The sequence below is a fragment of the Euleptes europaea genome, chromosome 4 (assembly GCF_029931775.1).
Source record: "Euleptes europaea isolate rEulEur1 chromosome 4, rEulEur1.hap1, whole genome shotgun sequence".
Lineage (NCBI taxonomy): Eukaryota > Metazoa > Chordata > Lepidosauria > Squamata > Sphaerodactylidae > Euleptes > Euleptes europaea.
In genome coordinates this window covers 2,609,236-2,623,550 of record NC_079315.1, presented here as the reverse complement: position 1 = coordinate 2,623,550, position 14,315 = coordinate 2,609,236, and the positions used below count along the sequence as shown (strand labels likewise).

Here is a 14,315-nt window from a genome sequence, read left to right as displayed (position 1 = left end):
GATCTGAACACCCCAACAGCGCAGAACTGAACTCTGGCTCCGTGGAGCCCAGCGTTCAACTCTGTGCTGCGTATTTTTTGGGTTCGGGGTTAATAAAAATGTTGACTTTTTCAAAAAAAAGTCAAATCCATTATATTTGGCTTTTTGGATTTTTTGAAAATGTCTGGGTTTATTAAACCCAAACCCGAAAAATACCGAAAAAGTGAAAAAAAAAACACCTTTTTTCGGTATTTTTCGGTTCTGGTTTAATAAGCCCAGGGCTGTTGTTAGTGGCTTATCCCCCTCCCTTTGTTATTTTGGGTTTTGCACAGACCTCCAGTTGCCCCAAGCCATGGCTCCCAAATGGAGAAAAGCAACGCAGGTGCTTGTTTCCTGAAATAGGAGCCAGCCTCCCTTCCCTGAACTAGTGTAATGAGTCCCAACCATCCTGCATCAGCCATCTTTTGCGGGAGATGCTCAGTAGGGCAAGCTCTTGGTTATGCGGAATAGCTGTCAGTAAGGTTGTGAACAGTTCCCAACACCGGTGCAGTGCATGTGGCCTTAGATGGTTCTCGCCCATGTTTTGACACCTGTCATAAAGCCCAGATGCGACAACAGAGATCTCATTGTTATCCTGAGAGCTTGCGAGGTTTTTAAAAGGTCAAGTCCTTGCTGTTTGCAGCTCTAGTTAGGAGCCAAAGGGAAGGCAATCAGACAGATGTCAGATCCGGTTTATCAAATAAAATATTAGCTCCAGAGGGCAAGGCAAGATTTAAGAGGCTTGTGTTACAAAAGAAAAAATTTCAGAGGAACGTTGGGAGAAATGGTGAGAACAGTTAAAAAATAGAACAAACGAGTGGGGACCTCACAGACGGAAGATTCACATCCATGTGGCTTCACCCACCACGAGTATCACGGTGGGGGTGTGTGATGCTTGACTGTGTCCCTTCCCCGCTCTCCTTGCTTGCCTGCCCATCCCCTCTTGGGCCCAGCAGCGGAGGCCTTCCCCGCCCCCGCCCCCCAAGATATGGTGATGGCTGCCAACTTGGAAGGCTTTAAGAGGGGGTGGACAGGTTCATGGAGGAGAGGAGTATTCATGGCTACTAATCAAAATTGATACTAGCCATGATGCATACCTGTTCTCTCCAGGATCAGAGGAGCATGCCTATTCTATTAAGTGCTGTGGAACACAGGCAGGATAATGCTGCTGCAGTCGTCTTGCTTGTGGGCTTCCTCGAGGCACCTGGTTGGCTACTGTGTGAACAGACTGCTGGACTTGATGGACCTTGGTCTGATCCAGCAGGGCCTTTCTTATGTTCTTATGTTCCTGTGGATTGTGGCCATGGAGTCAGGAGATTGAACACATGAAGCTGCCTTATATTGAATTATCTTGGTCCATCGAAGTCAATATTGTCTGGTCACACCAGCAGCGGCTCTGCTGGGTCTCAGGCTGGAGTCGTTCACATCACCTACTTGCCGAGTCCCTTTAACTGGAGATGCTGGGGATGGAAGCTGGGACGTTCTGCATGCCAAGCAGATGCTCTACCACTGATCCACAGCCGGTTTTTTTCTTGGCATTGTTTTCTAATTTTGTGGTCCTAGTCCTACAACACTGGTTATTAGATGTCTTCTGCTGTCTGATTTTGTTGTTTTTGTGTTTTGTCATTGGCCTTGAGGCCCAGTAAGAAGGGCAGCCTATAGACAATAAATAAAACAACTTTGAGCTGAACTGGAAAATTTGGAAGGAAACACCCAAGGGAATACAACTGGTGCTATCCTTGTGCTTTTGAAAGATATCTAAAATAATGGCCTCCAGCATTGGGTCCAGGAGGTCATCCGTAGAGTGTCTCATGTGAGGACAGAGCACGATGAGTGGTGGGGCTGCCAAGAGGGTTGCAGTGGAAGTAGGGTTGCCAACCTCCAGGTACTGAAGCAAAACGAACAAGCACTGATGGCTACAACAATAGATATAATTCAAAACATAATCCAAGTTTACATTCAATAAATTACATAAATGTAAGTTGAAGAACGGGAACGAGCTAATAGGCATCTGATTGAATTACGAGATACATACTCTTCTGGTGTCTTGAGATAGACATCCATCTCACGCCATGTAAAGTAACATTCCCGATGGAAAACGCTAAGGCGAAATGGGAGTTTATACCGGGTCCCCATCTCAGGATATAGATTTACATCTGTGAACCCCACTCGTTCCCAGCAGAACATTGTGTTCCCCATGTGTGGCACATATCTCCGGGATTTTGCTTTCCGCTTCTCAAGCCTCACGAGGAGCGTGAACTTGCGCCAGGGTGCTTACTCCTCCCTATGCTATGGCAAGGATTTGAATGAAGTTGCATTGTTATTTTGGGACTTCTACAAGTTACGCTTATGTAATTTATTGAATGTAAACTTGGATTATGTTTTGAATTATATCTATTGTTGTAGCCATCAGTGCTTGTTCATTTTGCTTCAACTCCGTTATTGGAGCACAAGGTATTTATTTGAACCTCCAGGTAGTAGCTGGCCATCTCCTGCTATTACAACCAATCTCCAACCCATAGAGACCAGTTCCCCTGGAGAAAATGGTCGCTTTGGCTGTTGGACTCTATGGCATTGAAGTCCCCAAACCCCACCCTCCTCAGGCTCCGCCTCAAACACATCCCGCAGGTAGTGAAGAGGGACCTGGCAACCCTAGGTGGAAGTGTGCTGGCTGTAGATTTTGTTGAAAGGGTAGCTATTCCATCCAGATCCACACACATGGTTGCTGCCAGAGGGAGGGAGTTCCACCAGCATGTTTGGGATCGACTTGCCCTGGACTCTTCTTTCACAGGGTCAGGTTTCCGGGGGGCCAAGTGGAAGACAGGAAGCCAAGTTTGGATTACAGAAAGCCAATTACAGGAAGCCAAGTTTGGAATGGGCATCTTTCCCTCCCCCTTTTTTTTGCTGCTTCTTCGCCTTTTGCGTGTTGCAGCTGTTAGATCATGAGTGGTTCATCCAGGGATCCCTCTGTCTTATTCTTGGTGCAGCCCTTTAATAAGTTCGAAAGCCCTTAATAAATCAGGGCACTGGAAATATCGGGCCTTCGTGGCTACCACGCCATTGCACTGGAGAGAGGAGTCCCATTTTCTCATTGTGTGAAGTGTCAAGACCTCCTTGCTTTGAACTGGAGCATCTGCCTACCTTCAAAATGGCAGCCGTCACTCAGTTTCCAGCGATGGTTCAAAGTGAAGCATCTCTCCCCCCCCCCCATAAACTCTACGCTTACTCTTTGACTACAAAAGCTCTTATAATTTCATCTCCCTTTTCACGTTCCCCATCAAGATTTCTTTGAAGGTTTTCCTACCGTTCTTTACTTGTGTATCTCCCAGCTGAAAATACCCTTAAAGCATTTGAAGTACTATTGAGTCCCCATTCTTGCCCCCCCCCAAAAAACCCTCTTTAGTTGGTAACAAATGACTCTCTCGACCTCATTGTCTCAAGCTTCCTGATCCTTTCTTTCAAGCTGCTTGTTCTCTGGGTAATAGGGAATGTTTATATCTCCGTCTCAGTGCTGTCTTTCCATTCTCTGCTAGAGTCGATCCCGTTCATGGCCGTCCTCCTCTCCAGGGCCAGCTTTATATCCAGTTCCCTCAGCTGTTTCAGGAAGCCGCGGTTGGGAAGGATGCACCGGTGCTTGAGCACTTGATCGATGGCGTCGACCACGGTCATGTTCTTGTAAATCATCAAGTACGCCAAGACCAAAGATGCTGAGCGGCTGCGGCCCATGGCACAGTGGACGAGGACCTTGCCTGTAAAAGTGAGAAGAAGAGTTTAGTTTTTTATATGCCAACTTTCTCTACCACTTAAGAGAGAATCCTACTGACTTACAATCACTTTCCCCTCCCCACAACAGACACCCTGTGAGGTAGGTGGGGCTGAGAGAGCTCTAAGGGAGCTGTGACTTGCCCAAGGTCACCCAGCTGGCTTCATGTGTAGGGGTGGGGAAATAAATCCAGTTCACGAAATTAGCTTCTGCTGGTCATATGGAGGAGTGGGGAATTAAACCCGAGTTTCCAGATCAGAATCCAACGCTCCAAACCACCACTCTTAACCACTACACCAGAGAAAGAGAGGCAAGGGATATCCTTAAGGCTCTCTAGCAAGGGCCTTTCAGGATTTACCTCCAAATACTCTGCCCAGAGCTCTCTAAGGGGGCAACCTCCACGCAGGACAGGTGGCCGAGAGAGGCAGCAGAGGAGCGCGTGCAAGAGCTATGCTTAGGGTTGCCAACCTCCAGGTAGCTAGCAAATCCAAAATAGCAGAAAATCAAGCATTCAATAAATGCAAGGTATGTCTTTGTTCAATTTAGGCATATAGTTTACATACAATTATACAATCATTGTCTGTGCAATACTATGCAGGATAAATCATAAACAACTTGTGATTACAAATGTCTGAATCACAATCAAAAAGTCTTTTATGCGAGTATCTCGCAATAGTAGATCACGTATATATATAATACAGGGTGCCGGATATTCCCTGTTTCGACCACTAGGGGGGGTCTTCTTCAGCTGCCAACTCGGGCTGTATAGTAACACACTCCTCCGTTGGATGGGATCAAATGTCCTTACTCTTTCATTTTTACTAGTAGCCATGAATACCCCTCTCCTGCACGAACCTGTCCGCTCCCCTCTTAAAGCCTTCCAAGTTGGCAGCGATCGCCACATCCTGGGGTAGGGAGATCCCCAAAATGGCTGCTTTGAAGGGGGTGGACTCTATGAAATTAGGTTCCCCCCCCCAAAAAAAACCTACCTTCCCCAGATTCCATGACTGAATCCCAAAAAATTTCCCACCCTGGAATTGGCAGCTCTAGGAGGAGCTATGATTTGGGCCAGATCCTTGGAGGAGAGAAGCATTATTTGGTTTGAGTGCTACCATTACCCCCCGCCCCGAGGGTTGGTTTGCATGGAGCTGAGCCCTGCCCTGGGATCTGGCCTGACCAGGGTTAGCTGAGTCTTCTGACTCAACAAAAAGCTGCCCGAAGTGAACATATTTAAAGCCGCCACCGTCTCTCCGTTCCTCTCCCAGCCTTAACAAGGGATTAGCTGTAGCTATGAGTGGGAGTTGCTGAAATCGGAAGACCTTTTCCGAACCCAGCTGGGTTCTGGAGGACACGGCAGGTGAAGAGGGCGGCTTGCCATCTAAAGAGACAGGAACCTGGGTTGACAGGAGGTCAGGAACTCAGTAAGTGGCTCTGTGATATTAAGAGCTTTGCCGGTTAGCGGGCCAGCGTTTGCTTTTCTCTACTGGATTTTGCTCTGAAATCCTCGGTGAGGCCATTCTGCAGACGGGGAGGAATAAGAAGCTGATATACCATTCAGGCTGAGCCTTTTCAGTTAAAAAAGGCTCCTGTTTAGAACCAGAGCATCCTTGGATGCCAACAGATAGTACACTGGAGGATTCAAACTCTGAGGCCGTGAGAGGTCGAATACCCACTTTTTGCTGTCAGAGGGATTCTAGTCTCCTACATGGGTGAGGGTAAACATAAATCCTGGTCATAAGCATGGAGCAGATCAAGTAGCAAGAGGGGGAAACTACCCCCGATATTGTACCAGCTAAAGGCCTGTCCAAATGTGATAGAAGAAAAAGAAGAAGAGCTGGTTTTTATACCCTGCTTTTCCTCTACCTTTAAGGAGTCTCAAAGCGACTTACAATCGCCTTCCCTTCCTCTCTCCACAACAGACACCTTGCGAAGTAGGTGGGGCTGAGAGAGTTCAGACAGAACTGTGACTGGCCTGAGGTCACCCAGCAGGCTTCATGTGGAGAAGTGGGGAATCGAACGCGGTTCTCCAGATTAGAGTCTGCCGCTCATGTGGAGTAGTTAGGGTTGTCAACCTCGAGGTAGTAGCTAGAGATCTCCTGCTATTACAACCGATCTCCAGCTGATAGAGATCAGTTCCCCTGGAGAAAATGGCCGCTTTGGCAAATGGACTCTAAGGCATTGAAGTCCCTCCCCTCCCTAAACCCTCCCCTCCTCAGACTCCACCCCAAAAATCTCCAGGTATTTCCCAACTCGGAGCTGGCGACCCTAGGAGGAGTGGGGAATCAAACCCAGTTCTCCAGAGTAGAGTCAGCTGTTCTTAACCACTACACCACGCTGGAAGAAGAGTTGTTTTTTTATACCCTGCTTTTCTTTACCTTTAAGGAGTCTCAAAGCAGCTTAGGGAAAGGAGGGAGACTTGGTGGGGTCTCCTGGACCCCACTTCCCATTCCTTACCCCCCCCCCACATACACACTTCTCCATTTCTTCCCTCCTCAGTTCACGCTTCACATAAATCACTCCACTGCTTTCCTCCACTGATTCCCTGTGGTGTGTCAAGCGGATTCTTCCTGACCTCCTCCCCAGGAGACCCCGGTGTCCAGGGCGTATCTGGAGCTCATGGATCTGTTTACTGGGTTGCAAGAGAAGTGAGAATTCCTCCTGGGCGTATCATATCAGATGGCTCTCGGAGAGAACTGCACGTTAGGGAACATTAAGCTTCAGCAGATGTTCGCGTACTTTGGGCCCAACCTGTCCCCTCCTCAGAGGCAGATCAAGCTCTCCCTTCTGCCCCAAATGGGTTGTACACATTGGCCATTTATGCAGGGTCGATTCTGCTCCTCGCTCAATGCTGATTTTAAAAATCCGACCTTTAAAGTGCCTATTCACGGTCCCGATGCAAGAGGAGAAAGTCAAACAAATTCCACACACCCCACTCGCCTGCTCCTCCATTCCTTCATTTGCATAACCATTAGCAATAGTCATTTGCATAGCTAAGCCGTGGCTGGGATTCTGCATGGTTCCTTCAGTGCATGCTTCAATGCGAGGGCGGAGCAAATATAAAAGGCCGCGTTAAAGGGGCTTTTAAGAAATGCGAAGCAGGTATGCGCCTGCTTCGCAGTGACTTCTGGAATGACGGTTCAGCATGAAGAACTCAAAAAAATTTGCGGGGCCCTTCAGCCTGGAACGCGCTGCTAATTACCAAGCATAAACAGCCATTTAGAGCTTCCGGTTGTTTGGGTTGTCTTCTTGATGGCTCTCTCAATTCCAAGAAGGGAATGGGTTTCTTTTGCTTGGAGCCCTGGCAAATTTCAGCGATTAAACAAAAGGACAATCCAACTCGACTGGCTGGTGAGCAGTTCTTACCCATTCTGTGATTTTGTTGTTGGTGGTGTTATTTTACCCCTGAGGGTACAAGAACTAAGAGATGGGTAAAACCCCTACTTGCCCCTGAGTATCCCAAAATGTCTGGGATTGATAAATTCAGAATAAGGATGTCCCTGATTTCCAGGGGCGGACTGGCCATTAAGGCAACCAGGAAAACTCCTGGGGGAGGGCCCAAGTGAGGGGAGGGCCTAACCTTGTATGGGTGGGGGCAGCAGCTGCCACGGCTACAAGCCAAAAGCCCTTGCCCCATGCCGGGCATAGTTAAATTGTGGAACTCCCTGCCCCAGGATGTGGTGATGGCTGCCAATTTGGAAGGCTTTAAGAGGTGAGTGGACATGTTCATAGATGAGAGGGCTATCCATGGCTACTAGTAAAAAGGGATACTAGACATGATGCATACCTATTCTCTCCAGGATCAGAGGAGCATGCCTATTACATTAAGTGCAGGATAATGCTGCTGTAGTCGTCTTGTCTGTGGGCTTCGTATAGGCCCCTGGAAGGGTTCCCAAAGGTCATCTAATCTTACACCCTGAACAATGCAGGAAATTCACAGCTATGCCCCCCCTCTCCCCCAGTGACCCCTGCTGTTTGCCCAAAGGAAGGCAGAAAACCTCCAGGAACCCTGGGCCAATCTGGCCTGGAGGAGAATTCCTTCCTGATCCCAGTTTGACCTGCTCATTCATTCTAAGCATATGTGGGTAGGCTGCAGAGGTTATGTGCTGAGAAGACACCAGAGGCTCTATATATGCTCAAAGGTATGTTTTGTTATAGGATCTCTTCCTATCAAAAGGGATTATGGCCACAGAGCGGAAGGACGTAGTGATAAAAGGAAGGCCAGCGATCTTTAAGGGTAAGAGATTTCCCCCCCTACCTATTCTATTGGTTACAAGTTTACAGACTATATGTGGTTTTCCTACTTGGTATCTACATTCAGACCAGGATAAGAGACGAACGAGGCGGCCCTAATGGCTGATGTTCAAGGCTGATGATGCCACTGTTAATAATTCCTGGCCTTAAGACCAGCCAAGTTGCCTATTGGAAATGTGATGCACCAGACGGCTCTTTTTATCATGTATGGTGGACCTGTCCAAAATTACAGATATATTGGAGAAACATCCATTAAGAACTCCAAAAAATGTTTCAGCAGAAATTCCCTTTTGATGCCAAAAATATGCTGCTAGGCATCACACCTGCAGAGCTTCCCATACGATCTAAAAAAATGTTCAAGTACGCCACTACCGCCAAGAGGGTGATTTTAGCGAGGAAATGGAAACAACCACTTATTCCAGATACAGAAGAATGGAAGGGCAAACTAATGGAATATGCCACTATGGCAAAAATGACCGCTATGATAAATTTTAATAAAGACACTTCTTTTGAGCAGCATTATGAGACATGGAAACCATTTTATAAGTATGTCGAGGCTCACGGTTAACAATGAGAAAGTGAAAGATGAGGTTTTAGTTGGATGTATTATAATTCTAATTTCATTTATAGATAACCATTAGACTTGTTTACACATTACACATTAACTAGACATAGACAGTGATTATTCTTTCTATATGTTACTTATATAATCTGCCCAAGCGATGAAAACTAATGACAATGTTATTTGCCTGTTCTGTGTTAGAATTTTTATCTTCAGTTTTTCTGTTACCATACGTTTGATGCTCTTTTTCCCCCTTCCCCGTTTTCCTTTTGTACCCCTGTTATATTTTATATATTAAATAAAAAAAAATTGTGGCCTTACTTGTTTTATTCTGCAGAGCTTTATCGATGAACGCAGCAGCAGAGTAAAAGAACGGACTGAGACTGAAGGTGGGGAGATCGTCCGCCTCCACACCGTGGTATTCGATGGCCATGTCGCTGTAGTATTCCGGTCCGGTGTCCACGTTCCACCGCCCATGGGCTGCGTTCAGGATGTGGGTAAAGCCCGTTTTCTCAAGACTGTACCGATCGAGGGCTGTTTTTCTGTTTGGAAAGCGACACGATCAGTTGCGGAGGGTGGCGTTTGGATCTTGCTGGACTTCGTTTTCTCAACTGAGATGTGCATCCATTGGTTGCTTCTTCCCAGAATGCAAACACTGGGATCGAACCCCTCCGGCAACTAAACAAGTTAGTGTGCCCATCAGTACCCAATACCACTAGATCTTGTGCTTTGGTGGCAGCTGCTGCCATAGCAACATTAAAGAAAACTGCACTGTCAATCAAATTTCCAATGGCCAATGAGAGCCAGCATGGTGTAGTGGTTAAGAGCGGTGATTTGGGGCAGTAGACTCTGATCTGGAGAACCGGGGTTGATTTCCTGCTCCTGAGCGGTGGAGGGTAATCTGGTGAACTGGATTTGTTTTCCCGCTCCTATGCACGAAGCCAGCTACGTGAAGCCAACTGGGTGATCTCAGGCTAGACACACACTCTCAGTCCCACCTACCTCACAGGGTGTCTGTTGTGGGGAGAAAGTGATTGTAAGCCGGTTTGAGTCTCCCTTAAGTGGTAGAGAAAGTCGGCATATAAAAACCAATTCTTCCTCTTCTTTAATCACAGGCTTAGCTGGGCAAAAGCACCACTTGCTAAGAACACTTGTCGGGCTCCAGAAAAGGGGTCAGCATGTGTCTATAGCAAGGGTGGGGAATGTCAGGCCCAGGGGTAGGGTTGCCAACTGCCAGGTAGTAGCAGGACATCTCCTGCTAATTCAACTGATGTCCAGCCGATAGAGATCAGTTCACCTGGAGAAAAATGGCCGCTTTGGCAATTGGACTCTATGGCATTGAAGTCCTTCCCTTCCCCAAGGCCCGCCCTCTTCAGGCTCCGCCCTCAAAATCTCCTGCCGGTTGCGAAGAAGGACCTGGCAACCCTACCCGGGGGCCGTTTAAGGCCCGTGAAATCATTTGGTCTGGCCCTTCATGGGTCCTGGCAGATGTCTAGCTCAGAAGGATCTAAGACTGGCGATCCGCCCCCTCCCGTGGACAGGAATAGCCTCTATTCAAGGCGGATGTGAGTTTGTTTTGCGAGAAAAGGAACCTTTCCCCCTCCTTGCAGAAGAGTCGTTAGTTATGGAGCTGCTAGGACCGCCCAAGAAACTGTAGTAACCCTTTCCCATCCGGGGCGTGGAGAAACGTATTCCGTCTGTACTACAAGAGGGCTGGGGGCGGAAGTGGCGACAATGGAGGGGTTAAAGGGGGCAGGGCCAGAATGCGCAGGGGGAGGGGGGAATTCTTAGCCAGCGTGTCCTTTCACCGAGGTAGAGGAAGCAGGAGCCGGCTGTAGAATCCGGCCCCGACCATGCAGAGCAGGAGCAACTCCAGTGTGTGCTGGACGGCTACACCCGGCTGGTGCAACAGACCATCCTGTGCCACCAGGTGGCTGAGTGTGCCACTGGTTGGATGCCTGCCTGCTTGCCCGTGTTGGGGGTGGGGTCATCTGGGGCAGCTGCCTGCTTGGGGCTTGGCTAATTTTTAAGTTGATAATTTTGTATGGCCCACGAATGATGTTATAAATATCCAAACGGCCCTTGGCGGGAAAAAGGTTCCCCACCCCTGGTCTATAGGCACCATGTTGGGGATCCATGTACCCACAACCTTACGAGCTGGCTGGCACCACACATAGCCCCAAAGTTGTGATGTTAATAACACACTTCTGCTGTGATCCACTTATAACAAGCATCACAATTTCCCTGATTATCATATCCGTTGGCTTGGCATAACTTACTCATCTCCTATGTAGAGATTGGGCCAGACTTCGTTGACGTGTGTGAACTTTGGGCTGCCTTTCCAGAAGAGCCTCTCCAGGTCAAATGCACCGGGGGTATAATAGTCTCCGTCGGGGTCCACTTTGACTGCAGCGTACGCGCTTCTCTTCCCAGATTTCAGGCCTGCCGAAGACATCTGGTCGCAGAGGGATGAGTTGTGCAGTTGGTATTGGGGAGGGGGAAGGACGCTGCAATATAACAACAATAGGCAGATGATGAGAGGGAGGGTATCTTGGCCATCTTCTGGTCACTAGGGGTGTGGAGGAGGGAGGTAGTTGTGGATTTCCTGCATTGTGCAGGGGGTTGGACTTGATGGCCCTGGTGGTCCCTTCCAACTCTATGATTCTATGAATCTATGAACAGAAAAAGGTGAGGTTGGTCATGTGCTCCCCAGCAAAGAGATCTTCTCTTTCAAGACGAGGCTGTCTTTGTAATAGCAGCATTGTTTGTTACACCTGAGTCCAAAGACAGGGCAATTCACACCACATATTTTGGTGTTTTCCCCCCAAGGTGTTGCCCAAAAAGGGCTGAAGAAGAAGAAGAAGAGTTGGTTTTTATATGCCGACTTTCTCTACGGGGCATTTTTCACGGTAGACTTTGTTTTTGTTTTGCCACGAACTAAAAAAACCCACGATTTAATTTTTTTTTCATGGCCCCGATTTATCCCCGTCAATTATCTGTAGTTTTGGTTTTTCATGGGAACAAAGTACGCTGTATTTGACAACGGTTTGGTCTGTCCCTTTTGCAGGAGGCCTCCCCTTCCAACAGGCTCATTGTTTATGCCTGCCCCCAGCTTGGCCCCAACTCCGCCCAGTAGATTACCTCGTGCGGTTCACCAGCCCCAGCGCAAAAAACAAGCACCAGTCCCTCTGGTCTCCTCCATTTTTCTTCCACCCTCGCTCTGTTCTGCTTTGGGAACAGTCAGATTCCAAATTGGGGGGGGCAAGGCAGCGCTTTCCTCAAAGCTTCCCTCTATTTTCTATAGGTGTGGAACCCATTGCCCTTTAATGATAGACAGGATTGGGGGGGGGGCAGGGGATCCATGTGCCCAGAGAAGTGTTTAGCTGAAAGTGGGAATGGCGGGGGGGGGGGGGGAGAGGAAAGAAGGCCCCTGGATTGCGCGCTGGCCATGATCCGGCCACATTGCATCGTGAGAGACAGGAGGGCTCCTAGCTTGTGCGCCAGCCCCGATCCAGCCAGTGTGCATGGCGGGGGGGGGGAGAGAAAAGAAGTCCCCTGGATTGTGCGCTGGCCATGATCCGGCCACAGTGCATCAAGAGAGAGGAGGGAGATAAGAGCAGGGTGGCCGCCACTCTTCAGAAGAGTGATGGGAGGGAGTTTTGCCTTGGGTTTTCCACTCTCAGGATGCACATTTTTCCCATCCGAATTCTCAAAAATCCCCCCTCCCGGCTGGGGTAGAGGGGCCAACAGCCCCTTCCCTTGAACATCCCCCCCCCACGGGTCCAGCTGCCCTAGACTGAGCTGCCACCACCACCACCCCCAGCGCGCGAGGAGCACATGGCGTGGCCCCGCCGGTCTCCCCCTGGAGCCATCCGTCTGACGTCCCCCTGGGCTTGGAGGTGTGGGGCCATCTCCAAGGCCCATCCCGGGCGAGGGGCGGGGAAGGCGTGCGGGACGGAGGGAGAGAAGTGACAGGATTCTAGGCAGGCAGGCAGGCAGCAAAAGGGGCGGTATTCTTGTCCGAGCGCGAAACTCCCCCAGCCAATCACCGTTCTTCGGGGAGGAGAAAGGAGACATCCCGGGGAGCGAAGCAAACATTTTTCATGGGCATCTGAGCAGCAAAACACGTGTCCACAGGAAAGATCGTCTCAAAAGTGGTTTGGATTGCCTCTCTTTTAATGCGGCTTATTTTGCTCAGTGGGGGAAAACACGGATCTGCAGTGAATAACCAAAATTTGACTCTGACGCAAATCAGCGTCGAAACAGCAGCAAATCTCCATGAAAAATACCCCTACCACTTAAGGAAGAACCAAACCGGCTTACAATCACCTTCCCTTCCCCTCCTCACAACAAACACCCTGTGAGGTAGGTGGGGCTGAGAGATCTGTGACTAGCCCAAGGTCACCTGGCAGGCTTCATGTGTATGAGTGGGGAAACAAATCCAGTTCACCAGATTAGCCTCTGCCACTCATGTGGAGGAGTGGGGAATCGAACCTGGTTCTCCAGATCAGAGTCCACCACTCCAAACCACCGCTCTTAACCACTACACCACACTGGCTCTCTCCAGCACTTGCTTCATCTGACCAGGGACAATGATTATCCAGGAAGCATGGCCCTCACTCACAACTGGTTTTGCTCCCCTTCAAGGACGTCATCTGATAGCCAGATCTGATTGGACTGAGTGCAGTGATGTCATGATGACCACGGCACAATCCTTGTTGGGCTGGGACCACCTCGGTTGACTTCACCAATCAGCACACAGTGTGGTAATTCTTTTTTTTTTTTTTAATTATTAAATTTTCCAGGGTACAAAAAGGAACAAAAAGGGAAAGGGGGAAAAGAGTAATAAAATATACATCACATCTTAATCCTTGTCCGGCACAACCGCTACCCTCTACCTTTTCTTGAATAAATATTGACTCTTTTCTTAAGTAAAGCATTCACCCATTAGTTCACTAACATTACTAATTGTATTCAATTTCCCAATCCACTACAGTTAAGAATTATAATTAATCCCTCACCCTTAATTCTACATAACATACATTTGTCTTGTTGTTATATTGTGCTATCTTATTGTTATACCATTTGTTTTAGCAGTCATAATACATAATTTTTCTGCTGGGTAGTCAAAATTCATTCATTATCTGTTTATATATAATTACCACCATTACATAAAGCATAAAACGTTAAATCACGCATATCTGTCATAAAAAGGATTGCCATCTTTGGCCATTTATGCATTGGAGGTTTTGCCTTGGATTTGCCGCTCTCTAGATGCACGTTTTCCCCATCTGAATTCCCAAAACTCTGCACGGGGGCTTGTTTTTGAGTTCTGGGAATTCGGATGGGGAAAATATGCACTTAAATAGTGGCAAATCCAAGGCATAAATGGCCTTTGTTTGTGTTCGTCAATCATCTTATTCTGAAGCAAAGTTGATCATCTTGACACAGACGCATATTCATGCATTTTTGTAATCCACGTTGTTAGTTCAGGTATCTCCCTGTCCTTCCATTTCATCGCAAACAAAGTTCTCGCAGCCGTCGCCGCATATTACAGTGTGGTAATTCTATGCCTGGACTGCAGATGGGAGAAGCTCCCGTGTCGTGTCTCCTCCATTCCTTACAAGGAGAATGCCAGCAGGCCAGGCAGGCCAGGCTAGAACCTGACTCCCTGGCGTGAGGTTTCTGTGGGCAGGGGAGCTTTTTTGCAAATAGGAGTGG

General features: G+C 48.3%; 1 protein-coding gene across 1 annotated transcript; it reads right to left on the bottom strand.

Moving 5' to 3' along the window:
- Positions 1–3,510: 3,510 nt before the first annotated feature.
- On the bottom strand, positions 3,511–11,049 carry LOC130477132 (dual specificity phosphatase 29). Its single transcript, XM_056849135.1, has 3 exons — positions 10,874–11,049; positions 8,916–9,136; positions 3,511–3,767 (listed from the first exon to the last, which is right to left on the bottom strand). The coding sequence occupies exons 1-3, from the start codon at positions 11,047–11,049 to the stop codon at positions 3,511–3,513; spliced, it is 654 nt and encodes a 217-aa protein (XP_056705113.1).
- Positions 11,050–14,315: the final 3,266 nt, after the last annotated feature.

What these genes read in the sequence shown, in the direction of transcription:
- LOC130477132 (XM_056849135.1), bottom strand. Translation starts at nt 11,049, where the DNA reads ATGTCTTCGGCAGGCCTGAAATCTGGGAAGAGAAGCGCGTACGCTGCA. An exon ending in AATCTCTACATAGGAGATGA is followed by an intron (nt 9,137 to 10,873) that starts GTAAGTTATGCC and finishes CTTTCCAAACAG; the next exon opens with AAAAACAGCCCTCGATCGGT. An exon ending in AGCTCTGCAGAATAAAACAA is followed by an intron (nt 3,768 to 8,915) that starts GTAAGGCCACAA and finishes TCACTTTTACAG; the next exon opens with GCAAGGTCCTCGTCCACTGT.